This window comes from Lygodium microphyllum, chromosome 12, assembly GCF_053477565.2.
Source record: "Lygodium microphyllum isolate KBCC chromosome 12, Lygodium_microphyllum_v1.1.10, whole genome shotgun sequence".
Taxonomy (NCBI): domain Eukaryota; kingdom Viridiplantae; phylum Streptophyta; class Polypodiopsida; order Schizaeales; family Lygodiaceae; genus Lygodium; species Lygodium microphyllum.
In genome coordinates this window covers 96,421,964-96,449,671 of record NC_141146.1, presented here as the reverse complement: position 1 = coordinate 96,449,671, position 27,708 = coordinate 96,421,964, and the positions used below count along the sequence as shown (strand labels likewise).

The 27,708-nt window shown below is 41.6% G+C and overlaps 1 protein-coding gene across 5 annotated transcripts in view; it reads left to right on the top strand.

The window, feature by feature from the left end:
- Positions 1–3,262: 3,262 nt before the first annotated feature.
- The window catches only part of LOC148028066 (endonuclease/exonuclease/phosphatase family protein), a 141,477-nt gene continuing 117,031 nt past the window's right edge, over positions 3,263–27,708 (top strand). The window contains exons 1-7 of one of the 5 annotated variants that reach the window (XM_087689763.1): positions 3,263–3,376; positions 3,468–3,738; positions 4,165–4,276; positions 9,532–9,771; positions 9,889–9,974; positions 17,193–17,308; positions 24,599–24,679. In XM_087689763.1, coding sequence (XP_087545889.1) covers positions 3,604–3,738; positions 4,165–4,276; positions 9,532–9,771; positions 9,889–9,974; positions 17,193–17,308; positions 24,599–24,679 — 770 coding nt within the window. In that variant the 5' untranslated portion in view covers positions 3,263–3,376; positions 3,468–3,603. The other 4 variants (XM_087689765.1, XM_087689767.1, XM_087689766.1 and 1 more) reach the window with 4 other exon arrangements.

Here is a 27,708-nt window from a genome sequence, read left to right as displayed (position 1 = left end):
TTCTCATGTGGTTAAGATGACCACCCTGCGCTTAGTCTTGGCTTTGGTTGCTCAACTTGACTTGGATTTATACCAGATGGATGTCAAGACCACTTTCTTACATGGGGACTTGCATGAGGAGATTTATATGGAGTAGCCTAAGGGCTTTGCAAAACCTGGCAAGGAGCACCTAGTGTGCAAATTGAAGAAAAGTCTTTATGGCTTGAAGCAGGCACCTAGGGAGTGGTATCATAAGTTTGATGCCTTTATGCAGTCACAGGGCTACAACAGGAGTGCTATGGATCCGTGTCTTTACACGACGAAGAAAGTCCGTGATGGTTCTTTATTGATTTTGGTACTCTATGTGGATAATATGCTGATAGCAAGGAAAGATCATGATGAGCTAGATGCTCTTAAGGCTCAGCTCAAGAAGAGCTTTGAGATGAAAGATCTGGGACAGGCCTCTCATATACTTGGTATGCACATTAGACGCGACAGGCATCAAGGAGTCCTCTACTTGTCACAGAGGGAGTACATTCATAAAGTCCTTGAGCACTTCGACATGCAGGACGTAAAGCCTATTGGTTGTCCATTGCCTTCTTATGTGAAGGTATCACAGGCTGATTGTTCGCAAACAGATGAGCAGAGGGCCCAGATGGCTAAGATTCCCTATGCATCCATAGCGGGTAGTCTTATGTATACCATGATAGCCACTCATCCAGATATTGCCTTTGCAGTTGGTGTTGTGGCACGCTATATGGCTACACCTGGCAAGAAGCATTGGGATGCTGTGAAGGGTATCATGAGGTACCTGAAGGGCACTGCAGATATGTGCATATGCTATGGCAGCTAGGATACAGGAGTCATGGGGTACACTGACTCTGATTATGCAGGACATGCAGATAGTAGGAAGTCCACTTCTGGCTATGTATTCACATATGCTGGAGGTGCTATTTCTTGGATGTCCAGGGTGTAGAAATTCACGGCCCTTTCTGCTTACAGAGGCCGAGTATGTTGTAGCCATTGAGGCTTGCAAGGAGGCCATTTGGTTAGGTCGTTTGGTTATTGACCTTGGTATTGATGCTATTGCTACATTGCATTCAAATTTTGAGTGCTATTCATTTAGCCAAGAATTCGGTCTTCCATGCGAAGACGAAACACATTGAGGTAAGGTATCACTTCATACGTGGGGTCGTTGAGGACAAGTCTGTTGACCTTGTCAAGATCTCAGCTAACCAGAATCCTGTAGATCTGCTCACGAAAAGCCTCTCTACAGAGTGCTTTGCCTTTCTCAGGACAGAGCGCTTTGCCTTTCTCAAGAGGTTGATGGGCGTGGGATGAGATGACGTCTTTCCTCATCCTGTTGTATATGTGTACATGTTGTACTACATTTTTTCTTTTTTTTTCTTTTTTTTTTCTTTTCACTCCTCACTAGGGCAGATTCGCCTTTAAGTGGGAGGTTGTTGGGGGAAAAGGCGCCTCTGTCTAGTCGCTCGTGTATTACTACACTGACAGTCACCGCCACTAAACACTACAGGTGGCAAGTGACCATCGCCGTCACTTTATTCTTTATTCTTTTAGTGACAATTTGAATAAAGAAAGGCCCGGTCACACATTGTGATTGTTGGAGTTCCTATTTCTTGTCTCTCTCTTTCTTGCTCTTGCTCTCCTGCCATAGCTCTAACGTGCAAGCTTCGATCCTTCTCACCTTTCATAAAGCTCAACAATTAATTAGTAATCAAATCAGAGAATTGCATGCTCAAGGGTTATGTTATAGATGTGCCAAACATATGTATTTTAATCACAAAGATATGTGTAGAGCACAGAATGCAAGGATATTTGTGTGGTATTTGAATATTTAGATGAAGAGGATGAAGACAATCATGGTGAAGAAAATTTCGATGTTGATCAAGAGAAAAACAAAGGGTTTAAAGTTGCAGCCTATGAAGCTTCTGATGAGGAAGACCATGACCATGGGCTTCTATTTGATTCAGTTTCTTATGCTTTTGTGGATTCATTAGTACATGCATATTATTCCATGAGTGATGATATCTCTGATTTGGTAGTCATGATTTTAATGCATGGATGGGGTGTCACCTTTCCTTTTGACTAGGGAGGCTAAGGATTGGACTTAACTCTCTATGTGGACCAGCATTACTTTAGGAATGATGTCCTTATCTTCAGGACTTTTGAGACAATATCATACTAACTAGTGGCTTTGTTTCAATGTAGAACATATATTTATTTTGGGCCAAATTTAATATTGCATTAATGTCAGAGATGCATGAGTCATATGAGCTGAAAGTACTTAACGAGACTTTCGCTTGGAACTATAGCATGTCTGATTCGGATCAACCAATCCAAAGTTATTACAAATTTAGTACAACAAGGTCTGTAGTGGGTGGATAGCACGGAGTCTCCATTTGGGAGGAGCTCTTAATGACAATATGTTGATCCAATATTCATTTTAATATTTCCAAATGGATGTCAATACTTTGTACTTGATTTTCAGTCCTTTAGTTATACTTTCGTAAATCCTTGAATATTAGGCCAATTTACTTTTAGTCCATGCAAAGTACTCTGCCCTTTTCCACCACTTGGCAATTTGTAATAAGTCCTATATTTGTTTTTGAGGACAAAAACATTAGAGCAGGGATGGAATGTAAAGAATGGAATTAGGGGCATATAAAAGGGCAAAGGACACATATACATGATATCAAATATTTTACATAAGAATATTTATCCTTTCATGGCTTCCAACCATCTCTCTTCTTCTTCCCCGTCTTTCTCTCTCCATTTCTAGTCATTCTCTCTCCTCATCACTCTCTTTTGTACTCCTCTCTCTTTTGCAGTATTCTCTCTCCTCTTTCTCTCTCTCCAATCCTCTCCTTGACACGAATAAATTTTGGAGGCAAAATTTATGGCTTGCATAAAAAGTGAGATGAAGCATAGGTCTATTCATATGGATGGGAGTTAATCTTAGAGGGTTACGTGCTTGTTACACATATGTATAAAGCTTTATGAGCACCCTATAAGCTCGCACTTGCACAGGTCCTAGCATGAGAAAGGGAGGGTGAAATACCATTGCTTCACAAGTGCCCTAATGATCTCTGCATGCATGGGTCGTAGTGCACAAAGAGAGAGAGAGAGAGAGAGAGAGAGAGAGAGAGAGAGTTTGTGTGTGTGTGTTTTTAAATAGTATTGTGTTACAAGTGCCAGTAAGACATGTGCTTGTGCAAGTCCTAGCACGAAGTCTAGTGCAAGATGCTAGGATAATCAACAGTGAACACCCGCGCTTCCACAAGCACTGGTGTGAAGTGCTAATTTTAGCGAATCACACATTTCAAGTCACCAATTTTAGTGGCTTGCCTAAATCGCAAACAGCATTTTTGTTAAGGTTGGGTGGAACTACCGCTATTTTTTAGCCGCGCGTCCTCAATAACTCTATCAGAGAAATTGCTCTTCTAATCCCACGTATTCACGCGCAGTGCCTCTGTAAACCATAATGGATGGATAGATGGATGCCAAGACCACACGGGACAGTAGACCACCTCCCATTCAAATGGCAGAACTACGTGATGCAGCAGACCGCCTTCCATGAAAATGCAAGCAACATGAAAATGCATGCTTGCAGCAGCTAATGCAAGAAGGATGAGAATAGTCACGTACAACGTGAATGGTCTTAAAGCTCGAATAGTCCCTTACCGGTCGCTTCATGGCTTCTTGAACGCTCTCGATGCTGACATCTTATGCTTTCAGGTAGCCAAGTTTTCTGCTATTATAACAGAAGTTCTTTGCCCTTTTCTTTTAAGTATGCACTTAGCCATTTGTTTGCATTTAACATTTCCAATTGGACCTTCGGGTTGACTCCTTTCTGCTGTCAAGATAGAAGACTGCCTACTTGCACTGCATTTTATTCTAGAATTTGGACATTAGACATTCTTCAGATAATGAGATCATTCGCAGTAACACAGGCCTCTTGTCTGAGCAAACAACCAAGAAAAGAAGGCGAATTTTTGATCAATAAATGCTTGATTGATGCAAGTCATATTTAAGAAGTTGAATTTGCAAAACTCTTTTGATAGGCTTGTTGAAATGATGCTGAAAATATTAGATGATAAAGCTTTCAATACAGGTATCACATATCTTCATCAGTGATTTGGAAATAAAGTTTGATCATTACAGGAAACTAAGGTCTCTAGACAAGAGCTTACAGCAGACATTGCCATTGCAGAAGGCTATGAGGCATTCTTTTCTTGCACACGCACCTCAAACAAAGGCAAAATAGGATACTCTGGTATGTTCTTCTTGTGATGGCTAAATAATGCTTTACCAACAAGAAAACCTACATTTGAATGCGTGTTTAGACTCGACAACCTTAAAGCTTCCATGCATTAAGGTAGGCATGAAGGGTTTTAGCAAAAAGAGAGGCAAAGGGATTTATTTTCCATTTTAAGCTGACATGATATATAAAGTACAGTGCTTGCAAATTGCATTCCATGGTACAAATTTTTTGGGGTTCTTATTTTTATTAGAAATTTTTGAGAATCATAGTGATTCCAGATTATCTCTTTGTATCAAAGTTGTTTTTATCTTGATCCAAAATGGGCTGCTGAACTAGACACTTTATGCACTATATGGTTTACTACTTCCAGCTTAGTTCCGGCTTATTTTAGTGGCTCAACCCAAACCAGCCTACTATGGGGGGGAGGAGGGAGGGGAGTTATGATGTGGAGAGTCTCTAGATCTCAAGGAAGAACTAACCCAAGTGTTGCTTAGTTGGGGACTCCATGACTAGTTTTAGGGCGTTGTCCCCTAACTTGGAAGAAAGGGGTGATGTTGAGGGTGGGGTGGAGGGAGAGCAATTGTGGATTGACCTTTGGATGCACCATTGGCGAGAGGCGTCCGAAGAAGAATTAAGGGCCTCATGAAAGACAAACATGAGCTATGGAGGTATCCAATGGGTTTCTAGCAACAATTTTGGATTGTTTATGTTGGTTGGAAATTTTAAGCAACATCTGGGGGCATGTAGCATTGTTGGACAACAGTGTACAGTATTGTGATTGTGATGCCTTATGAAAATTCTAGTGCAATGTCTTTTCTTTGGCACAATGCAGAGCAATCGAGGACGATTGTAGGGATTTCAAGGGGGAGGTTTGTCACGAGGACATGAAATTTTGAGATGCTTTAATCTTGTTGATAACATTTGATTAAGTTATTAATCAAATGTTCAAGGTTGTTTAGCACATGTGATGCACATGGCAGTTATTTTATGGTAACAGGCCAAGGACTGTGGGTGTTAAAGGCGAAGGTTGTAATAAGTTATGCCAGCTGGGCTTTGGGGGTTAGTTGGTGTCAGTTTTGATCTTAGGATAGTTATTTCACTAATAAGTGTTAGTGGTGACACTAGGGACTAGCATTCATTGATTAATCAATGCTAGCCTACGGGTCAACAGAGATTTGGGGACCACTCCTGGTTGCAAATAGCCTAGCCAATTAGATTTTGGACGGGCCCATTTAATTTTGGGTAGGGTTAGAAGGTCTAAAATTAATTTTCAAGACTATATAATTTTAAAAATTAATTAAATGGGAGGATAATGCTGCAAAATGGGTATAGAAGGTTGCCACTTGGCAAAAATTCCCATGCAAACTAAGAAAACGTTTTTGGGAGTGGGTCTCAGTCATTTAGTTAGTTTTCCAACTTGAGAGAGAGAGAGAGAGAGAGAGAGAGAGAGAGAGAGAGAGTTTACAAAAAAAAAGAGAGAGAGAGAGTTGCTGGTCCATTTTCTGATTAAAAAATAGCAAATTGCTATAGAAAATAGCCATCTAGGAGCTTGTAGGGGACAGCAAGGAGTTCCCTTCAAGGAGACTGGCAATAGCATTGCTAATTAGGTGACAATATTTTGGAGGTGTTTGGCAGTAGGTGATTGCATTAAATGCAGGTTGGAGTAGGTAGTAGACGAATTTTTAAATAGCATTTTTCGAAAGGGCCTTTAGAAAAGATAACTTTGTTCATAAACGACACAGAATTCAGGGTTTTCTCGCAAAGAAAATCAGATTTCTCTCTTATCTTGGCTTTCTCTCACCTTCTCCAACCCATTCTTAGGAGATTTTAACATTTCTTAGCCATTTTGAGTAGATCTCAGCCAAATTTGGTGGACTGATCTTTGCTGTAAACCCTAAATTTCTGTGGAAATTAGGGTTTGACAGCCACCTCAGGACCCATGCCAATTGTTGAAGGCATTGTATATTGAATTCAACATCTAAAATCCGTACAATTGTTAGGGAATTCAGATGCCAACCCATTCATTGTAATTTGGCAGCATTTGGTCAATTGGAGATTCCATTTGTGCAAGTCTTGGGTGAAAAATCAAGGGGCAATTGGCCTAAATGGATTGTTGATTGTTGCTACAGCAAAAGAGGCTTTTGGATCAGCAAAGGAGATTGTAAATCTTAGCTTGTACTGATTCCATTAGCAATCAAGTTAAAGAAATACGAAAGGGGCGCTAGTTTTTTGGCCAACAAGGTGTTCAATGTCCAAGATTATTAAGGTAATTTGTGTATTTAAGTTATGTTCATTTGCTGATTGTTGTAATTAAGTGCTTAATCAAGAAATTACCACCCTTTCCAAGAAGGAAGGTTGGTTTGAGAGAGAGAGAGAGAGAGAGAGAGAGAGAGAGAGAGAGAGAGAGAGAGCTATGCTTGCCCCATCACTATGTCTCTTTGACTAGGTCTTTGCTAAGGCAAAATATCCCACTCCAGTGCAGCCACATATGAAGATATTGTTTCACTTTCTAAGAGTTTGGAGATACTGGCATACTTGGGTCACTTGGAATGCATTTGTTTTAGACTCAAGTGCTGGTGTTCAGAGACATATTGCTAGACTCAAGGGTCTTCTACATTAATAGTTACTAGTTACATCTCATTTAGCAAGCGGATATTCTCCCTAGGCAGGATTGGGCTCCTAGGCATACTGCAATTTCTTCTTAGTTAAGCAGTTATTTCATGGTAACAAGCTTAGGATAATAGGCCAAGGACCGTGAGGGTGCAATGGGTGCCAAAGGGAAATTCTAGTGCAATATGCTTTTCCTTTGACACAATGCATTGCAATCGAGGTCGATTGCAGAGATCTCAAGGGGGTGATCTGTCACGAGGACATGAAATTTTAAGATCCTTAATCTTGCCAATAATATTTGATTAAGTTATTAATCAAATGTGCAAGGTAGTTTAGCACATTTGATGTATATGGCAGTTATTTCATGGTAACAAGCTTAGGATAATAGGCCAAGGACCGTGAGGGTGCAATGGGTGCCAAAGGGAAAAGTTGTGATAAGTTGCTAGTTGGGTTTTGGGGTTAGTTGGTCTCAGTTTTAACCCTAGGATAGTTGTTTGGCCAATAAGGTGACACTAGGAATTAATTAAGTCTAAGGGTCAACAAAGGTTGGGGACCACTCGAGGTTGCAAATGGCCTAGCTAATTTAATAATGGATAGGCACATTTAATTTTGGAAAGGGTTAGAAGGATTGAAATTAATTTCAAGATAATTTAATTTTGAATTTTGAAATTTAATTAAATGGTTGGATAATGCTGAAAAATGGGTTTATAAGGCTGCCACTTGGCAAAAATGAGTATACAAATTGAGAAAACGTTTTTGGGGAGTGGGTCTCAGCCATTCAGCTAGTTTATAGCTTGGGAGAGAGAAAGAGGGAGCTGTTGGTCCATTTTTTGATCAAAGAACAACAATTTGTTGCAAAATATAGCCATTTGGGGTGCTCAGTAGGCAGGAGATAGTAGAGAGATACCTTTCTAGGGCTGGCAATAGCATTGCTAATCAAGTGAGGATATTTTGGAGGTGCCCTGTAGTAGGTGATTGCATTAAATGCAGGTTGGAGTAGGTAGAGGTGGATTTTAGGGTTTTCTTACAAAGAAAATTGGATCTCTCTCATCTTGGCTTTCTCTCACCTTCTCCACTACCTTCTTAGGAGATCTCAGCATTTCTCAACCATTTTGAGCAGAGCTTAGGTAATATTGGTGGACAACAGAGGGATTTTTGTTGTAAACCCTAAATTTCTGCAGAAATTTAGGTTTAGCAGCCACCTTGGGACTTGTGCCAATAGGAGAATGTATCATACACTGAAATCGCTGCTTGAAATTCTTGGAATTGACAAGGATTTCGGATGCTAGGCCATCCATTGTGAATTGGGGCAGCATTTGGCCAGTTGGTGGTTCCATTTGTGCAAGTCCTGGGCAAAAATCAAGGGGCAATTGGCCCAAATTACTTGCTGATTGTTTGTACAGCAAGGGGCTTTTGGAATAGCCAAGGAGATCCAGAGAATTTTGGCTTGTAATTGATCCATTGGCAATCAAAGTTGAAGAAATACCGAAAGGGATGCTAGTTTTCAGGCCAACAAGGTGTCTATTGTCCAAGATTGCTAAGGTAATATGTGCATTTCAGTTTATGCTCAGTTATTAATTGTTGTAATTAAGTGCTTGATTAGGTTTTACCACCCTGTCCAAGAAGGAAGGCTGGTTTCACTATCCAAGTTACTAAAAGAAATAGAGACAAGTGGATAAACATGGGTGTTTCTTTACCATATACTGCTGGTATAAGGCATTTGAAATGGGCTACACCTGTTGCAAAGATATACAGTAGGCTCAAGAAGTGATATTCCCAGCTCAGTTAGAATGTGCATTTCAGTTTATGCTCAGTTATTAATTGTTGTAATTAAGTGCTTGATCAGGTTTTACCACCTTTTCCAAGAAGGAAGTCTGGTTTCACTATCCAAGTTACTAAAAGAAATAGAGACAAGTGGATGCAAACATTGGTGTTTCTTTATCATATACTGCTACTATAAGGCAATTAAAATGGGCTACACTTTTTGCAAAGATATACGGTAGCGAGAAGTGATATTCCCAGCTCAGTTAGAATAGATTGTTGATAAGTCCATAGGCGGTCACCTCACAAGGAAAATGACATCATTGATGACTTTTTGGGAAGATTTCTGGTTTGTATTTTCTGTGTACGGAGTAGCCTGGTCTATTAATCCTGAGGAAAGGGAAGATTGTTTAGGGTCTTAAAGTGACCTCATCCTCTTGTGTCAGCCATGATGACCATCTACTAAAACTAACTTGGGTCCAGCCATTTCAAAATTGAAACTCCTTTGTTTGCTGATGTGATGGATACAAATATTGCCGGGCATTATCCTTTCCAAAAGGACCAATTCTTTCATTCTTTTCTTCTGTTTACCTGTCTTGATACCTGAAACCTGTTCATTCTGCTTCCTGTGCAGGCTTATGTTTTTATGCCAGAGATCTTGAAGGCTTACACCATGTTGAAGTCACACTTAATTTGCAGTTGTAAGCTAGAATAATTCTACTGTGCATTCCTCTCTGATTTTCAGTTTTTGTGGTTTTGATCTCTTTTTTCTTTTGGTATAAACTCCCAGTTGTACAGTCGAGTTAGAACATATGAAGTGGTGTCAACATTGCAAAATTGCATGAAGGTGAGCTTTCTTCTGTTCTGCAGCTGTCCTCTCACAAAAAATTGAACAGGTGTTGCCACATTCTGTAGGACACAGTCCATCACAGCATGCACAAGCTGCATCTTGCCTGTTGCAGCTGATGAAGGATTTACAGGGCTTCTGCATAGCTCCAAGTGTGGTGAAATAGAGGGTGGGGATGCAAGAGTTGGATGCTATGACAGAGTGCTAAATATTGATAGTTTCTCGAGAGAGGAGTTGCTGCAATTAGATAGTGAAGGGAGATGTGTTGTAACAGATCATGGATCCTTTGGTAATCACGTTACTGTATTTTCCTGTCAAATCTATCTTTAACAGCTGAATATAAAAGATTGTGGCTTCATTTTTGGCACATTGTTATTAAGATTAGGTTTTTTTTGACCTGACATAGTGCTTTTCAACATCTATGGACCTTGTGTTCAACCTGGAGATTCTAAGCGTCTGGAGTTCAAGCTTAATTTCTTCCGAGTATTGCAGGTAGGTGTTAGCATCACTGTTATTGAGGCAGCAAAGTTTGATGCCCAATATCTTTTTAATACAATTTGGGGCAGTAAGTGTGTCTTCGTCTTACTGAACCAATCCAATGTACTGTCATTTGTGTTTGGTGTTTTTGGTAGGCTCATTTCATACCAGTTCCTTCTATGTGTCTTTCTATTCATTGATAGAGTTTTCCTGTATTGTGCAATGACCCATTGTTGTATCCAGCCAAAAAAATCTTCTTTGTCATAGAAAGGTGTTCCCTTTGAAAAGAGAAATGGAATAGGTAGAATTAAAACTGTATGTGTTGCGACTCTAGGATCTTTTACCTTTACTGATCCTGTGGCTACTCCGTGGAAGTGTTTGCTAAGTAGTGGAATCTGGGATGATGTTTTCATGTTAATCTCTACGGCTACACTTTTCAAGGGTTCTTGTGCCATTGGAAAGTGGTTGTTATAATCCTGAAACTGATTTTGTCAAAGTTTACTTTTTGGCAAACCATATGTGGTCTTACAAATGTGTCAATATTTTTCTCGAGAAGTTGCACTTACTAAATCTGAGTGATTGTAAGAATTCCTTCATTTTGTGTAGGGGATTGCATAAAACCTCTCGTGAGCATAAATAGGATACAAATAAACTGAGACTAATAATGTGCAAAGGAATGAATCATGAGCATAAATAGGATCATAAATGAAGTGAAATGAGAAAAAGAAATGTAAGTTACCTTGCATGAGGGGAGATAAGTAGATGAAAGCACATTAATCTAAATGATCAAACAAGAGGAAACACACATGAATCAAAGTATAAAGTCAATGACATGCATTGGAGAACCCTCTCTTAATGCTACACAAGGGGAAACAGTCCCCGTGAAAACACCCATAAAGAAGGGAATCATATGAACAACCAATATCATTAACCAGCATGAGAACACACACTAAGGTCAACACAAGATCATGTGGCATGCCGATTTGTGGCTAAATGCAGTCACATGTGACATTGCCAGCATGCAACATGTGGCGTGGCATAAGTGAGCCTTGCCATCTCAAGCGGCACTATCAGCCAGCTAATCGGCAACACAGCACACCGGTTAAAGGCAAGGGGGATCTACATGTCAATGCAAGACATACATGTAAATGATATCAAATTTTAAGGCTGACAGCCCAAGCACATTTGCCTCTAGGCATGATGCAGCTCATGCAATGTAGACTCCTTTTGCTCCAAGCTGAAAACACACACCAAGCTTGAGTAGAGGATGGTCAATTCAAGCAGTAGGAAGGTTGATACAACACACTTATAGCCCCTATCTCAAATGCAAGCAGCATGGCCACAATGCTAGTGCAGAAGGTCAAACTAAGGACACAAGTACAATGAGGTGTCATTGTCATGAGGACGCGAAATTTTGATGCTTTGCTTAGCATTTGATTAAGTTGTTAATCAAATGTGCAAATGTGAGGTGCACTTGTGATGTGCAAGTCAGTTAAGTCAAAATGATAGGCCAAGGACCCACCTTGAGAGGTTAGTGGGTGTCAAAGGCAAAAGTTGTTAGGTACTAGGTGGTGTTTGGTGACAAATTTTGGCTTAGAATATTTTTTTAGCCATTGATATCAGTGGTGACAATAGGAACTAGGCATCAATTAATTAATTATTGTGAGTTCACGGGCTAATAAATGCTCAGGATTGCTTGGATGACAAATTTGTCTAGCCAATTCACCAGTTGGCTGGTATAGTTAATTTTTTGAGCAAGAATTAATAATTAAATTAATTTTCAGACCATTAATTTAATTGGACTGAAAATTGCTGAAATATGCATTTAAAAGGCTGTCACTTGCTGCTGCGCCCATTTGCACAAGCTATCTCTTATACTTTGTGACTTCTCCCATGTCCTGAGAGGTCCTCTCCATTTGGAACTTTGCCATACCCAGTTCCTACAATATGTCCTCAGATGTATAAACGAAAGACACTTGACGGAAGGCTGTCTTGGCATTAAAGTCTCCTAGTAGGATGACATCTCCCTCCTTTGAAAAATCCTAAATATCCGTATCCAAAGCTACATGTAGTGATGCCCCCTTAGGTGGGGTGTAGCGAGATGTCATAGGGGGAAAATATTATAAGGCAATGTATAGAGTGCACTCCTCACCCTGTACTCTCATCCTCATATATTTGGCCAGCTCATCTCTATGAACCACTTCGATCATTTGCTAGATTTCCTCCCCGAAGAGCACCGCCACTCCTCCTGGCCCCCTGCTAGTGTAGTCTATGCATGTCTTCTTCGTATATGCAAACTCCCATCTATAACCTATCCTCAAATGCTCCCACATCTAGTTGTAGAGTTCCATTACAGTTCCAGGCTGCTACTACAAAGCTGGTTCCATAGGTCTCACACTGTCATTTGGTACGTCTCTTCATAATCACTACTCTACCTTCCTTGCAGGAAGCCATTTTACCTTACTCCCTAGCTACTCGAATTTTAGGCTTACACTTCCTCATATGGGCTAGTTGGGAGCTTGGGCAGTGGTGAGGTCATCTCCTAAGAACACTCTAGTTTCCTTAATGTCTTGCATTTTGCGAGGAAATCCTTTCTAGCCTCTACTGTGGGGAAGCGTATGTCACGAGGACGTGAAAATTTGATGCTTTGCTTATGTTTAATTGACATTTGATTAAAGGATTAATCAAATGTGCAATTAAAAGATGCACATGTGTTGCACGTGAGGTGCAAGCTACTTTTTTACAGTTGAAGGCCCAAGGACCTTGTGAAAAAGATAGGTGTCAAAGGCAAAAGTTGTAACAAGTTACACTTGCTAGATTCTAGGTGAATTTTGGTGTCAGTTTATCCCTAGGACCATTAATTGGCCCTTAAGTGTCAGTGGTGACACTAGGGACTAGGCATTAATTAATGGATTAATGCTTGTCCAAGGGTCAATTAATGCATGGGACCACTTTGGGTTGCAAATGGCCTAGCCAATTAATTTTTGGATGGACAAGGTCAATTTTCTGGGCATGGATTAAGGGTTGAATTAATTTTCAGAATTAATTAATTCTGAAAATTAATTAAATGGCTGAAAATTGCTGAAAATGGATTAAGAAAGCTGCCACTTGGCAAAACTTTCCCATGCAAGTGGAGGAAAGGCTAAATAGGGCTGAAGGGAGAGGGAAATCTTTTTTTTTTCATTTTGAAGCTGTTGGAAAGAGGTGTTGGACTGTTGCTGCCAGCTTTTGGGGCCATTTCCCAGCCATTGGAGACCATTTTGGTGATGGAGATTGCATATTCTCGACCTTGGGAAGCTGGCAATTGCTGCTGATGCACTTTCTTCTAAAGATCACAGTCTCTGATGCTCCTATTGTTGTTGGTGCACCCATGCATCCGTTTGGGGCTGGTACAGTAGGGCAGCAGCTGATTTTGATCAGTTCTTCGCGACAAATCTCAGAAATTTCTCTCTCTACAGCATTCTCTCATCTCCTTCAGCCTATGCTCAGCCATTCCTAGCAATTCTTAGCCATTCGGAGGAGATCTCAGCCATTTTTGGTGGGCTGATCTGTAATTTCTGCAGAAATTAGGGTTTAGCAACCACCTTGGGATCCATGCCAGAGATTGAAGGCTCAAGGGACTGAAATCAGCAGTTGATAATTGAAGATTATCAAGGGATTTCAGGAGCCAGCCCATCTCGAATTGATTTGGGACAGCATTTGGCCGGCCAAGGGTCAAATTGGAGAAGAAATCCTGGGTGAATCAAGGGGCAAATGACCCAAAAGGCTTGCTGGTCATTTATGACAGCAAGAGCAATTGGTTAGCAGGAGGAGATTGAAGAATCTCAAGTTATACTCATTCCAATTGAATGAAAGCTAAAGAAATGCCGCAAGGGGCGCCAGTTTTGGGGCCAACAGGGAGTCTACTGTCCAAGAATGTTATGGTAAAGTGTGTATTTCATTTTATGTGCATTTATTTATTGCTGCAAAGATGGACCAGTAGGCTATGGCAGATGGAACTCCATGGAGGTGAGAGAAGAGGGAGAGTGAGAGAGAGAAAAAAAAGAGAACTCTTGCAAGTACACAAGCTGAAGTAGAATGAAAATGATTGATTGATTTATATGAAAGTACAACTTATAGGGCCTTAATATATAGGCTAAGGTATGTACTAACCCTTTGACCCTTATTTAATGCTAAGAGGTGTAAAACACTTGTACACCTAAACCCACACTTTTACACACAGTAATTGTGTTCACACATGGGGATAAATAAAACTAATAGAAATTCGGTTGAAATGCTAACAATCAGCTTTGGGGTTTGAAAAGCTGAAGTGTTCATGTGCATTTTGGCTGCCATATTCTTCAATTGGCTGCTGCCCTCCATCTCCAGCTCTTTCCATGGATATCCTACCATTGCCCTTCATCATGCAGTGCAATATGTTTGTCCCCACCATGCTGATGCCATCAGTTTGCTGCTGTTTGAGCTGCCATCCGCTGCATCCTGGTCTGCCTTGGTGTCACCAGCCCCTCCAGCCCTTGTCACCATCAACACCAGCCTGTGTTTTTGCCCTTGCAACTGATGCCTGACTGCTGGTTAGCATTTGTAGCATGCCATTTTTGAGTTTTCAACATTTTTCTATATCAGCCTCTGCTCTGAGTAGTGGTGACAGACTTGAGATTTGTGTCTTTGGTAGACAACACACATGACATCTCCATCAACCTACTCCCACAAGGATCATGGACTGTTAGACTGCTCTAGCCTCGAGCGTTGTATACATTCACTCATTCACATTCAACATTCATTAATTCATCAGATTCTACTCTTTTGAGTTTTGCGAATTTGTTTGAGTTATTGTGTTTTAGTCATGTTCCTATATTTTGTGTTTTCTTTGTGCAAACCCTAGCATATCTCCACATCCCTAGACAGCTTTTCATGTAATATAGAAGGGTGGCAAGTTAACCTTGGATAAAGAGTAGGATGGTCTAGCTTTCCCTAATCTTCTTTGAAGGAGGTTGTGTTAAGGTTTATACTTGTATCTTGCTTGGTTGGACTTCCTTGAGTGCCAGCTGTGCTTGTGTGGGAGGGTTGAGCTGCAAATATTTGATGAGCTAGATTGGGATATAGGAGAGTGGAGTTGGCCAGCTTATCTAGTTTCACATGCTTTAGCGTGTTTTTTTTTTTTTCACCTACACGATGCAGATTGACATATATATACTAATGGGGAATAATATGGATGCCTCCACCTGCAATCAATACTAGGCAAAGTGGATTCATTGTAGAGGCTTTTAGATTTTCCCTATGGGACAAGAACGAGGCTGCAGGGGATCTCTTTTCTTATGGCTGGTTGCCTATTGATGTCTTAAAATGGACATTTGGTCAGTGCAGATGCAACAGGATGGGGTTTGCCAATGTTGCCAATGGCAATCCATGGTGACCCCAAAGCATTGTCTATCAGCATGTGATCCTCCACTGAGTACAGCCTAGCCTTGGGTGTATCACCTTGGGAGCTTTTTGTTTGTAGTCAATCAAGTTAGGGGCATCATCCACTATATGAGGTGAAGATGCAAGTCACAATCTTTAGGAGGTTGGTTTGTATGTTGTAGTGGGACTGGATGCCTTGCCTAATTGGTAGGTGGCAGAGCTCTCAACGTCATGATCAAAGCTGTGGGGGCTTATGGGTTGTATGGTGGCATGTCTGGAAGGCCAGGTGCTAGTTGAACTTTAGCAGGGAGAATCCCTCAGCATATGTCCAGCTTTACTGGCTATGGTCACCTATCTTTCATTTCTTTTGACAGAGGAGCTTTGACAACTATTTCTTCACACTTGGGGCCACAACAGCCTGTTTTTCATGCTATAGAATGACAAACCCATGTTTCCCCCACCCCCCCCAAAAAAAGAAAAAACACTAGTGGCATTACCACATTGGCTTCTCTATCATCTCCTTGTTTCGACTTACACCCCTTTCCATAGCTCGTACTGATGTGATTTGGCTTTTGGAAAACACTCCAGTCAGGCTGTTGAGCCCGTATACTTTGTGTTCCTCCTGAGTGAGAAAGTTATCCACACTTTTTGTCAAAGAAAACATGTACAACTGCATGTCACTTGTGTGCACCTCATTACTAATAATGTCACAGTGCTTGAGTCTTCTCTCTCCTAGATGTGCAAAGGAGTTGTACAATGACGTGTGTAATGTCTCCCATGCCACACACGTGTATAGGCATACATTATCGTAGAGCATGCACTTAATGACTCAGTGGTGTGACGTGTCCAAGTAGAACATAAGTGAGCCCATATGACATAAGCAAGGGTTATATACTGCCGTACACAGGTCTAAACTGTCAATACACTGATAGAGGTATTTCTTCTTCATTTCAAGCAAGCATATCTGACAGATCCACCTTGTGGCTTACTAGAGGCGCAAATTCAAAGCTGTCCTCTGCTTTTTGCCTTGGTTTACAACATATTCGGTTTTGCTTAGAGCAGCCTATTCTCACTCCTTTGCACACGTGCATTTGTGATTGTAATCTTACAGGTCTTACTACAGTAGACAACCAGGCACATCCTACTTCTTATTACGGCTTCCAATTATTTAATATACACAGTGATGCTGCTTACAGATACTTTATGTAGGCTGTACTAATTTATATATGTACATCACATGTGCTGCTTAGTTGAATTCTATCCTGTTATTTTTGTAGGGTCTGTTTCAATCTGTATAATTCAGTTGAGTGCACACAAATCGCTTCTTCCTGACATAAGTTACTACTTGGTTGAATTCTATCCTTGGGTTAGTTTATTTTTGTAGGATCTGTTTCAAAAGAGTACACAAACTGCTTCTTCTCAACATGAGGAGTTTAAACAAATTATTATGTTTGTTTTACATGGCATTAAAATGTATAGACGTACCCACAGGTACGAGGGATGTATAATGGCAACCTAAATAGACCACATGACAATGTTTTGTATTGTAACAACACTTGTGGGGACTGCATGTACATAATCAGATTTGTTGATTTGAAAAAGTAGTTGGCACTGTAATTGAGTACCATGACCTGAAGCGGTTGCTTGATCAAAGTTTTAAGCATGAATGCTAGCAAAAGTTTTGGCTGTGCTAATTTGTAGATTGATTCATCGGAGAAAAGCTTTTGGTGGTGACCCTTCTTTTTCGGTCTTGGCTTTGTAAGTTGAAATAGGATGTCAACTTTAGTATGTCAAGATATCCTACTTACACTATTTTCTTTCTTTGCTTTATAGTGTCGTTGGGAGAGTCTTTTGGAAAAAGGAAAAAGGGTCATAGTTGTTGGGGACCTGAATATTGCACCATATCCCATTGATTCATGCGATCCTGGACCTGAATTTGATTCTAACCTGTAAGGTTCTTTTCAAAGTCATCAATTGACTTATTTAATGATTTTTTGGGGCAGTTTATTTATTTATTTTTTTGGCCTGGGGAATTTCCACTATGTTGAGGAGAGTCTCACATGTCTTGAATGTAGCGTGATTGGTAATTGATTCTAAGAATGAGAGTTCCATGGTTGCACTTTAGATGAAGCCTGTGAATCATGGGGCATTCATAGTATTTGTGGTCTATGTACTTTGCTGTATACATGTAGCACTTAATGATGCATTGCTAGTGTTTGCGACCTTGCTGGGGCACTGAGTGGTGTTTGAATAAGTCGGTTGTAGATTAGGTGCAAGGTATTGTAGGTAGGGATTTTTGTTATGTCCTAGTTCGTAGCAAGTATTGAAAATATTTCTTTGTCTTAATTTTGGGTGTTTGGGGAACTTTTGGGCGCACTTGTGTAGGTGCAAGTACAAGATTCGTTTTAAGATGTAGGTACTAAAGAAAGTGTGTTGCATAGAAACCAGTTCCATACAATTTGAAAGATACACAATGTTTCATATATCAGCATTTCATACTTAATGAATCATGTTTCAAACAAAACTTGAATTACTAAAGAAGAAAAAAGAAACCTAACTCTCCAGAGGTGAAATGGTTGAGCTCGTGATATGTTCAAACACTAGGAAGAGGCTTAGGTTTTCTTTCACCCATATAATATGGTGGACTTTTCCTGGATCGTGAAGGCTTGATCAACTATCAGCCTACAGATGTCTGAGTATATCCAGCCCTTGTTTTGATCCAATAATGGAGCTGAGAAGCAGCCCCCCTGTGCAGCAAGTCAACGAATGAAGACCAAAGATTGACAAAACACATGGAAAACAACTGATCTGCTGACTCAACTACACCGCCTGACCCGACAGCCCTGATGACACTGGCCCTGACCTGTGCAGCATGAATCGCTGACCTTCCATCACTTCTGTGATGTGCAGCTACCACTGACTTGCCCTCCACAGAATTGCCTGCCAACACTGACCTACCACAGACCTATCCCAGGCCACAGTCCTGCCTGCTCACCAAAACTCCTGCCCGCCTGCCACAACAGCCCTGCTTGCTGGCCAGCGAACCATCACCCCGCCTGTCTGTCAACCAGCATCGGCCCTGCCTGCCACCATATTGCCTTTGCTGCCCTAGGCTCTCCCGTCTGTCCACATTACCCCCATGCTACACACATGGAGGTGTCTTCAGCTTCTTCATCCACCCCCATAGCCTTCATCGGGTTCCTTGTGCGTCCATCTCCCCTACTTCAGCACATCCCCCCTAGGCGCCAAAATCACCAAGGTCAGAGCTTGGCACCACAATCACATGTAGCTAGCATGTTGCACAAGACTGCAGCTGGTCCCCCACCACCACAAGGGGTCTTCTTTGCAGCGCGGCCCCCCCCCCCCCCCCCCCCCAACAACACGTGCACAAACACAAACACACACACACATATTCAGCCAATGCCTTCTTGTTGATTCGCTTCACTCCAAACAGAGATTTGACACTCAAGGATAGAGTGAGATCCTTGAGGCATCTTCTTTGGCTTGTAGATTGGCTGGAGATTGCTTGTCCATTTGCATTCCTAAGGACTCCATCCACTTGGCTTTTACCAGTACCCTAACCAAGGCCACATGAGTGGTACCCCTAGGTAAGGGGGTGTTTTAGGCTCCAGTTTAGCTCACCCAAGTAGACCAAGGTAGTGCTTGCTATGAGTCTGCTTGATGTCAAATCTTCAGTGGCATACTTCGATAGATAGATGGAGGGTCGGGACTGCTTATCACTTGAAGATGGCATTGCCATCACTGTTTCTTTTCCTAGTCTTCATGAGTGCTTCACGCCATACCTCTCCAGGATTGGCAGCACCTTTGGCCATGTCATATAGAGAGCTAACACTTTTGTTTACATAGTCTTGAAAGGTCCACCCAAATACCCATTTGTTTGAAGTTTTGTACCCATAGAGTCCTTGCATTCCCTTTCTCGTACCATCAGGATTACCTCCGTCTAGGAAGGTTTTCTTGCCCAACCTCTCACATACACAAGACTCTCAGGCATATGGTTTGCATGCAGGATGATCGGACATCTTGTAGTGGATTACCCTAGGACTCTGCAGTGCCAGAACTCCTTTAGGGATGAGGGAGATGGTAAACCCAAGATGTAGAGGAGTGGCATAGAATGCTAGAGGTGGTGCAATGCTAGACAGAGGAGGAGACAATGCTAGGGAGATAGTGAGAATGCACAGATGAGGGATAGGGGAAAGAGCAGAGAGGCCTAGAGCTGCAAAAACAAGCAGAGGGATAGTGGAGAGTGATGAGGGACCTTCGATTGTTAGTTAGTGCAGTGCCCCTTGGTCGCCTATGGTTTCCTAGGAGCCAGAGATTCCACAACCCTTGATTGTAGCAACACCATAGATAGATGTGACATAGCCCATAGAGGCAGTGACATTGGCAGCCACCCAGGAGATGTAGTTTGTTGCAGATGCACCACCATCTTTTAGGCTCTTACCTCACCAAGAGAGGATCCATAGTTGATCCCTTCTTAAGTACCTCACACCTAAGCAAAGATGCAGCTAGCTGTAGATGCACCATTGTCTTCTAGACTCTTACCTCACTAGATGGAGATTCGTAGTTGATGCCATCTCACGTAGCTAACACCTAGTAGGTTGGGGAAGTTGAGGAGTCACACAAGAGTTAATAGGAGGCAAAGGACTTAGACTCACACTTCAAGGACTTCACCCCATCACACCCCATAGAGTAGAGTTAGCGGAGACAACACATGAGAGGGTATGTGCCAGGAGATAGTAGAGACAGGCGTGGACAGCAGAATCGTGCCAGTCTGAGTGGCTAAGACTCACCTCATGAGGATACTCTCATTGAATATTTGAGGCTTTGGAGGAGTCATAGGAGAATGAGTAGGAGGTAGAGGACTTGGACACATGCTTCGAGGGCTTCCCCCCATTGTAGCCTATAGTAGAGCTAGCAAAGAGGACACATGAGAGGGTGTATGCTTGGAGACAATAGAGAGAGGTGTGGGCGGCAGAACCAGGTTGGTTTGAGAGGCTAAGACACTCCCTGCGAGGACTCTAATGGAATGTTCGAGGCTTTGGGGATTTGCAAAGAGCATTAGTGGGAGGATCGGTTGATCTTCTCATGTTGTAGGTTCACCGTATCTTAGTAGAGAGGATATCTTGATGTTGTGGGAAGCTATTGCCAAGGCAGAGTCACACTTACTGGATACCAATCGTGGGAGTTGCAGAGATACATGTTAGAGTATACATATGTGTTGGGGAGTGGTACAGGTTTGGAGTACTATGATTCCAGGGAGAGCCATGTGGGCATTGGTGAGAGTGGAGGAGACAAGTATTGGTCTGTTGGTCATTTATGCCGTGAATGGCCGGTGAGATAGGAGACAATTTTGAATTACCTTCAATCAATTTTTAGCATAGGTAGATCATTGGATAACAATCAAGGCATGGTCCTTGAGAAAGACTCTGTACACATTTCTTCTTCTTGGCATAGAGTTTATATATCCTCATCGTTTCAAGGAAGATGCAGAGTTCTGGCTGATGGTCTTTGTCTATCTTAGAGTGGGTTAGGATGATGTCAAAGAAGATGAGGACAAAGTTGTCAATAGGGATGGAAGACTCTTTGGCATTAGTTTGTTGAAGGTTGTAGGAGCATTGGACAATCCAAAAGACATCATGATGAGACTGTAATGGCTATATCTCATGTTGAAAGTAGTCGTTGTGCCGGAATGTCTTCTTTCTTGATCCTTATCTGGTAGTACGATGATCTGGGATCAATTTTGGAGAAGACCTTTGCTCCCTTAAGTCGGTTAGGAAGTTTATCTATTTATGTTGGAGGCTTTTGAGGACACGAGACAGATGCACAACAACTATTAGAGAAGGAGAGTAGGCTTCTTGGGAGGAGCTCCTATTTCAAATCAGAGGACAGGACCCATGGTTCACAGCAGAGTTTGGCAGGTCCACAAGCTCGCTCCAATTCTTCAGTAGGGCAGTAGGGATGAGGACTTGCTCTAGGATCAACTGATTTTATGTAGATGCCTGGGCTCGCGATAGGGGTGGCCTAACAGGCATCATACTTGGGATGACCCTCTGGGACCTCTCACTGATTCAGCTGATTCTCTGAGAGTCAGAGGACCTTGCTCTAGTGTCAGGATTTCAGAGCATTTGTTCTACGAGGATGATCTGGGAGATCTAGACCCTTCTCAGTTGGATGAGCAACTAGTGATTTGGATGAGAGCCTACAAGAGATCAGTTTCTTCTTCAGGGAGGAGGTCAGGAGGGGGAGACATGGCCTCCTAGAAGGAGAGATCTGCCAGAGCATCATTGGTTGCCCTACAGAGGGGAGAGGAGAGATGGCCAGGGTGCAGATGGACAGCTGAGAGAATGCACATTGCTAGAGCAGAGATTGATGCTATGATGGGAGCCAGATCAGAGGATAGGTTTCATGCGAGAGCTTTCTTGTGGACTCAATCTGGTGCCAGCATTAACAAATACTTTTTCTGCAGCGCAGGGCCAAAACACTCTAGATAAGGTGATCGAAGACTTAGGAGAGTAGATGGATCCATTGGCCAGGGCCCTTTGAAGGCAAGACAGGTGGCTACACAGTACTATGCAGCTTTGATTGGGTTCACCACTAGGCTCCTGGACTATGAGAGGGATAGAGGGACAATATGGGCGAGTACTAGGAGGGTGATTATAGGCAGGATGAGCAGATATCTGTGGCCCATTTTACAGAGGAGGAGCTGGAGAAGGCACTTCTGGCACTGCCCTCAGGCGAGTCTCCAGGAGGAGGACTGGATAAAGTCCTTTTTGAACTACTAGGATCTTATCAGTGCAGGCCTCATCTCAGCTTTCCAGGAGATTATGGCATCAGAGGAGGTGCCAGAGAGACTTTCTGATGGACTGGATTGAAACTCCATTATACTCTGGTCAAATTGTTTCAAAAAAGAAAGAAAAGCTATGAGAAGCATTTCAACTGGTGCTTGATGAGGCAGCACCCTATTTGTGAAGTGTTTCATTAAAAAAAGAGAACATTTAGGAGTGAGAGGTCTCTTTTGCACCTTACTGCTGAGGGAAGAGAACCATGACATGAAAGCAACTCCATCAAAATGGGTTCACCCTCTATAGTCAGCGATATGTATACAAAAGTAAAGTCTAATTAGCGAAAGGCATCACTTCTTGAAGATTGAAAGAAAATGGTCTTATATGCTATTGACAAGGGACAAGGAACAAGTGATGACTATAGTGCACTAGTTAATGGGGATGAGAAACTGCCACTTTAAAAACTATGGAACAGCAGAAGGAGGTTCCATTAGGGGCACATTATGGCTCCAGAATCCAACAAGAATCTCCAACATTGACAAGATAACACACACAGGCAAAGACATGGTTATCATAGTGAGCTCAAAATCACCTCATTTGTCAACCTCTCTACCCGTGGGTTATAGTCCCATCCCGGTCCCCTAAAACGGCATGAATCGGGATTCTAACCTAACAATTTCTAAGGGTTGGGGGACGTTGGTAAAACTTTTTGAGAAGCCTCCCAGTTCTTTGGGACCACCTTGCTATAGGATAGACCTGTCGCTTGCTTCCCTCAATAGGCATCTTTAATTATCTAATTAGGTCCTATCACTTTTATTTGTGATTTTTAAAATCAAATTCCTTAATTAAACCTTTTAGAAAACATGGTTTGTTTGTGTAACTTATAGCACTAACACAAAAAATAGATCAAGCACTCCTTTTGACAAACAAGTTCCTCAACTTACTCCTACCCATATAGGAGAAATTATGTATCCCTTCTGCCCTTTAAAGGTAACTGGTCCAAATTACATGGCACCACAAATTCCATCCTTTATCTAGAATAGGATCTTCCAATGCCAGAGATGTTGGGGTCACGACTATCTACAACTCCATTCTGGACTGGCAAGGGGTGTCGAAAGCTCCACCTGACCCACAAGTGCCCTAGGAGTGAAACATCAATTTTGTGGTGGCCTTTTCACCACTCGATCTTCGGCCTGTGAATTGAGTAGTGCCCTTCTCGGGTTGAAGCACCATGTGACCTTGGAGATGATCCACACGTGCAAAATATCATTTCCTTAATTAATCTGGTTAAGAATCAAGCACAACAAGGCATTCAACCCTAATATCATTTTCCAAGAAAACATTCATTTATTCCCATGGCAACTTGTCATCACAAACCCCTGCCATGTATTTTCCATCAATCAGAAGCACTTGGAAATCATCCGAACCACAATCCAACAATTAGTTTAATGCAAAAGCATTTAGGACGTTGTTTGATCAACCAACAAAAACAGTGGTATTCTTTTCCAAACGTTGCAAGAAACTATAAGACTAGAATACCAAGCTAGCAAGGGTTGCTACTTGCAAATGCAAGAACTTGCAATCAACCAAAAAAACAACACAAAATTACCAATGCATGGCTGTAGACCTCTCAAAGATTCAAGAGCACCAGATAACTGTTTTAGGGGCCGTGCCACATATGATGGCCACCAAATCAACATGGCAGATCTAATTCTGACCATTTATCATCTTAACATCTTGGCTTAATAAGTCAATGCCAACTGCATATATAAACTGCATGAACTTTGGTAAATGCAATACTGATAGAAACTCATAGGTCTGCACATAGAATTACAACAAACACCAGGTCTGGGAATACAGACGAGCCAGTTCTGTTAAATCAGCAAGAAGCTCTGCCAACCTGCCTTTATATTTTATTTTTTTGGGGCTGTTGTTAGTCTTACAACACACAACATGGCCATAATCCAAATAGCTCCCCTCTTGTATTGATGACGACAAGGATGCATCTCTGGTGATAGATCTGAGGAGAAGTCTCCAGGGACAGCCATAGGAAACCTATTAGTTGCTTGAACATGACCAACTGAGCTGTTGCAATCTGCAAAAGTGCTGACGAGGTGAAGACATAATGATTTGGAGGTGGATTATGTCAAAGAGATGAAGGGAAGAGCTGGAGGAGAAAGGCAATTCAAGAGTGCAAAATTGGGAAGTGAAGAAGGGGAAGGAACACGCAGGTGGATAATTGACAATAGATGGGACACACAAGGAGCATGATTACTGATAAAGGTCGTGTAATGGTTGTCAGCTGAGTTGGGGAATTTGTTGAAGGTTCAGAGGTTCAGATTTCTACCTTGTGTTCGATTAAAAAATGATTTCATCAGTTTGTTCCTGTTGTTGACAGTGATTCTCCCTTTATTTCTTGGTAATGATGAATTGCAGGTGTCGAAAGTGGTTGCGATCGTTATTAAACACAGAGGGTGGACCATTCACTGACGCGTTCAGAGCTATCCATGGGCAGAGGTATATACACATGAATAGGAAAGAGCCTTTCAGAAAAAAAAAGTATTATTTTGTGTGATGCTCCAAAGATTGTGAACATACTCAACTGATGCTTAAAATGTAACATTAGCAACTGATTGAGAGCATGTACATGGTTCTCATAGCAACTATGCAGCTTATATACACGTTCTTTCTATTTTGTAAAGAGGGAAGTCTCAGTAAATTGTTGACGTGCTTGTCTCTGACTTCAACCACTTCCTCTTAACTGGGCCATCTTTCCCTTTCCTAGCTGCCTATCAGATATAAGATAGTGGTTGCTTTGGCTACAGCTGGGACCTTTATGTTCTTTGAATTATCCTGAGATACTCAGTCGGATATCTTAAAGATGCAAGGTGCAAGCAGCTGGACTTGGCAAATCAAACAACTATTTGACTGCTCTGAAGACTATCATGCCAGAGTCACTTAGATATTTAGGACAGGCAAGTGTCTTGATTATATGAACCTGAGCCACTTAGATCAATCCTTTGTTCCTACCCCACATAACTCAGATCCATTATTTTCATTTCCATTGTTTGTTCCTACCCCACATAACTCAGATCCATCCTTTGTTCCTTCCCCACATAACTCAGATCCAGCTTTTTCATTTCCTGATGATCTTTTGAATATTTTGTTGCTCTTTGTACATTTTTCAGTTTTATCTTGATCTATTGCATTTTAACAGTAGTTGAACTCATCTCTACAGTTGCAAGAGGGGTTTCATTGGCAACAAATTAACTGTCCCATTACGAAGTCTCTACATAGATACCCAGTTTCCACTAGGCTTTCTTATGTACTTAGGAAACTGGCTCTACACCAAGGAGCTCCAAAAATGATGTGATATTATACCCACTTCACAGATACTATTGTTAATATCGATGATTATGGGCTATAAAGAAAGCCCAGACTCCTGTATCACTCAACAAAATCAAGAGAAAGCAGCAAAGTTAAACTCACAAGAAGATGGAGAGATATAATGGAACATCGAATTGGTTAAGCACAAATTGGAAATTAGTGAGGGCTGAGGCAGACCTGCACGTCCAAAAACACGAGGAAAGTTACAAAAAGATGGGAATAGAGTGAAATCTTGAAATCTGAATCGCTCATTTAATAAAATGGCACAAACACAAAATTTCACGATAAGTACAAATTGGAAATCTCTGAGGGCTTAGGCACATGTAGATGTCCACAGTCCAAGACATGGAGAGGAAACTGCACTTTACTAAGGCAGGGACTGCTGGACGTTAGCAGCCAAGAGTTTAAAATATATCAGGGAAAAATGAGTCTCCTGCAGTATCTATTTTTAGGACAGCTCACAAATGCTTCTTGTCTTGATGGCAAAAACTGGAGCTCAGATTTGGGAACATTAAACATGCAAGAAATACCTTGTTCATCATTATCTGTACAACTAATGACCAACTTCCATTAAAAATGCTTCAAAAAATGTTAAAACTTGAAAGAATACAACCATTACAATTACCAGTGGAGAATATCATGACACTTAGCAGCAAGAGGCAATGTCCAGAGGGAAACTGCAAAACATCATGACCGGTAAACCTAAAAGTGTTAGTGGACATGTTTTTCTCTGTCTTCTTCTATGTTCATCTTCTGGTTGTGAGCCTCTGCCAGAGTCTGGTGAGGAATCCTGGAGCGCTGACTATTCATCAGTCCTAAAAAATGTTAAACTTGAAAGAATACAACCATTACAATTTCCAATCAAAAAATATTATGACAAATAACAGTAAGAGACAATTTCCAAAAGGCAACTTAAAAATTGTGGTCGATAAATCTAAAAGTGTTAGCAGACACATTTTTTTCTGTGTTCTTCTATGTTCATCTTTTGGTTGTGAACCACTGCCAGAGTCCAGTGCGGAATCCTAGAAAGAGCTCTGACTATTCATTAATCTTTAGTTCATGATAGTAGCCTTCATCGTAGGCATATGAGGTTGAGATTAGGGTTAGGGTTTCTTAGACGTGCTCTCTTTCTGTGCAGCAGACCGCAACTTGTTTCATTGCTTACGGCACCTTTCAGACCTGGGCAGACAGGTTCCAGCCTGGGCAGGACCAGGCACACCTGTGTGGAGAACACTTTGAGCAGGGCAGTCACTGTATGGCCTAAGCAGTACCTTTTTCAGCTGTTGGATCTGAATTCACAAGTCAGCGATTTCTATTGGCTGTCAGTTGGCCAGTTGCTATTCCTTGGTTTTCTTTAGCCTATCCCTATTGTGCCTCCATTATTGTGATCAATGTCTCCTCTTCTCCATGTGGTGGCAGTCATTTTCCAGCAACCATCACCTTCTCTGTCCATTCTCCTCAATCAGACTTTCTCTCTCCTTCCATACTTGGTGCCAAAATTTGGCCTAGACTATTTAGTTAGCTCAAAGTGTCATTGGTGACACTAGAGAATTGCCATTAATTAATTAATTAATGCCAATTCCAGGCCAATGAGTGCTCAGGATCACTTGGGTGATAAATTGCCCCAGCCAATTTTATTGTTGGTCAATTAGAGTATTTTTTGAGAGAGAGAATTTTAAATTGTCTGAAAATTAATCTAACACAGTTGGATAATGTTGGAAATTGTTTTGGAAGGCTGCCACTTGGCAAAACAGGCCCATGCAAGTGGGAGAAATGTTTTTCGAAGCTGAGAGAGGTTCATTCCAACCTTGTGCAAGTTGAGAGAGAGAGAGAGAGAGAGAGAGAGAGAGAGAGAGAGAGAGGGAGTGTGCGTGTGTGCGTGCTGCAATAGTTTATAGGCCATTTCTAGTGAGTAGGAGACCCTCTAGGAGTTGATGATATGCCCAAAAGAGACTATAGCAATAGATGACAGCAGTTTGAGGGCTGTTTCAGCCAAGCAACATCATATTCGGTGTGTTCCATGAGTGGAGATAGCTTTGCTGTTTGAGGGCCGTTTCAGCCAAGCAACATTGTATTCGGTGTGTTCCACAAGTGGAGATAGTTTTCATGGCTGTCTAGATAGGGCAGCAGTTGATTTCTCCATTTTCTTGCAATGGAAG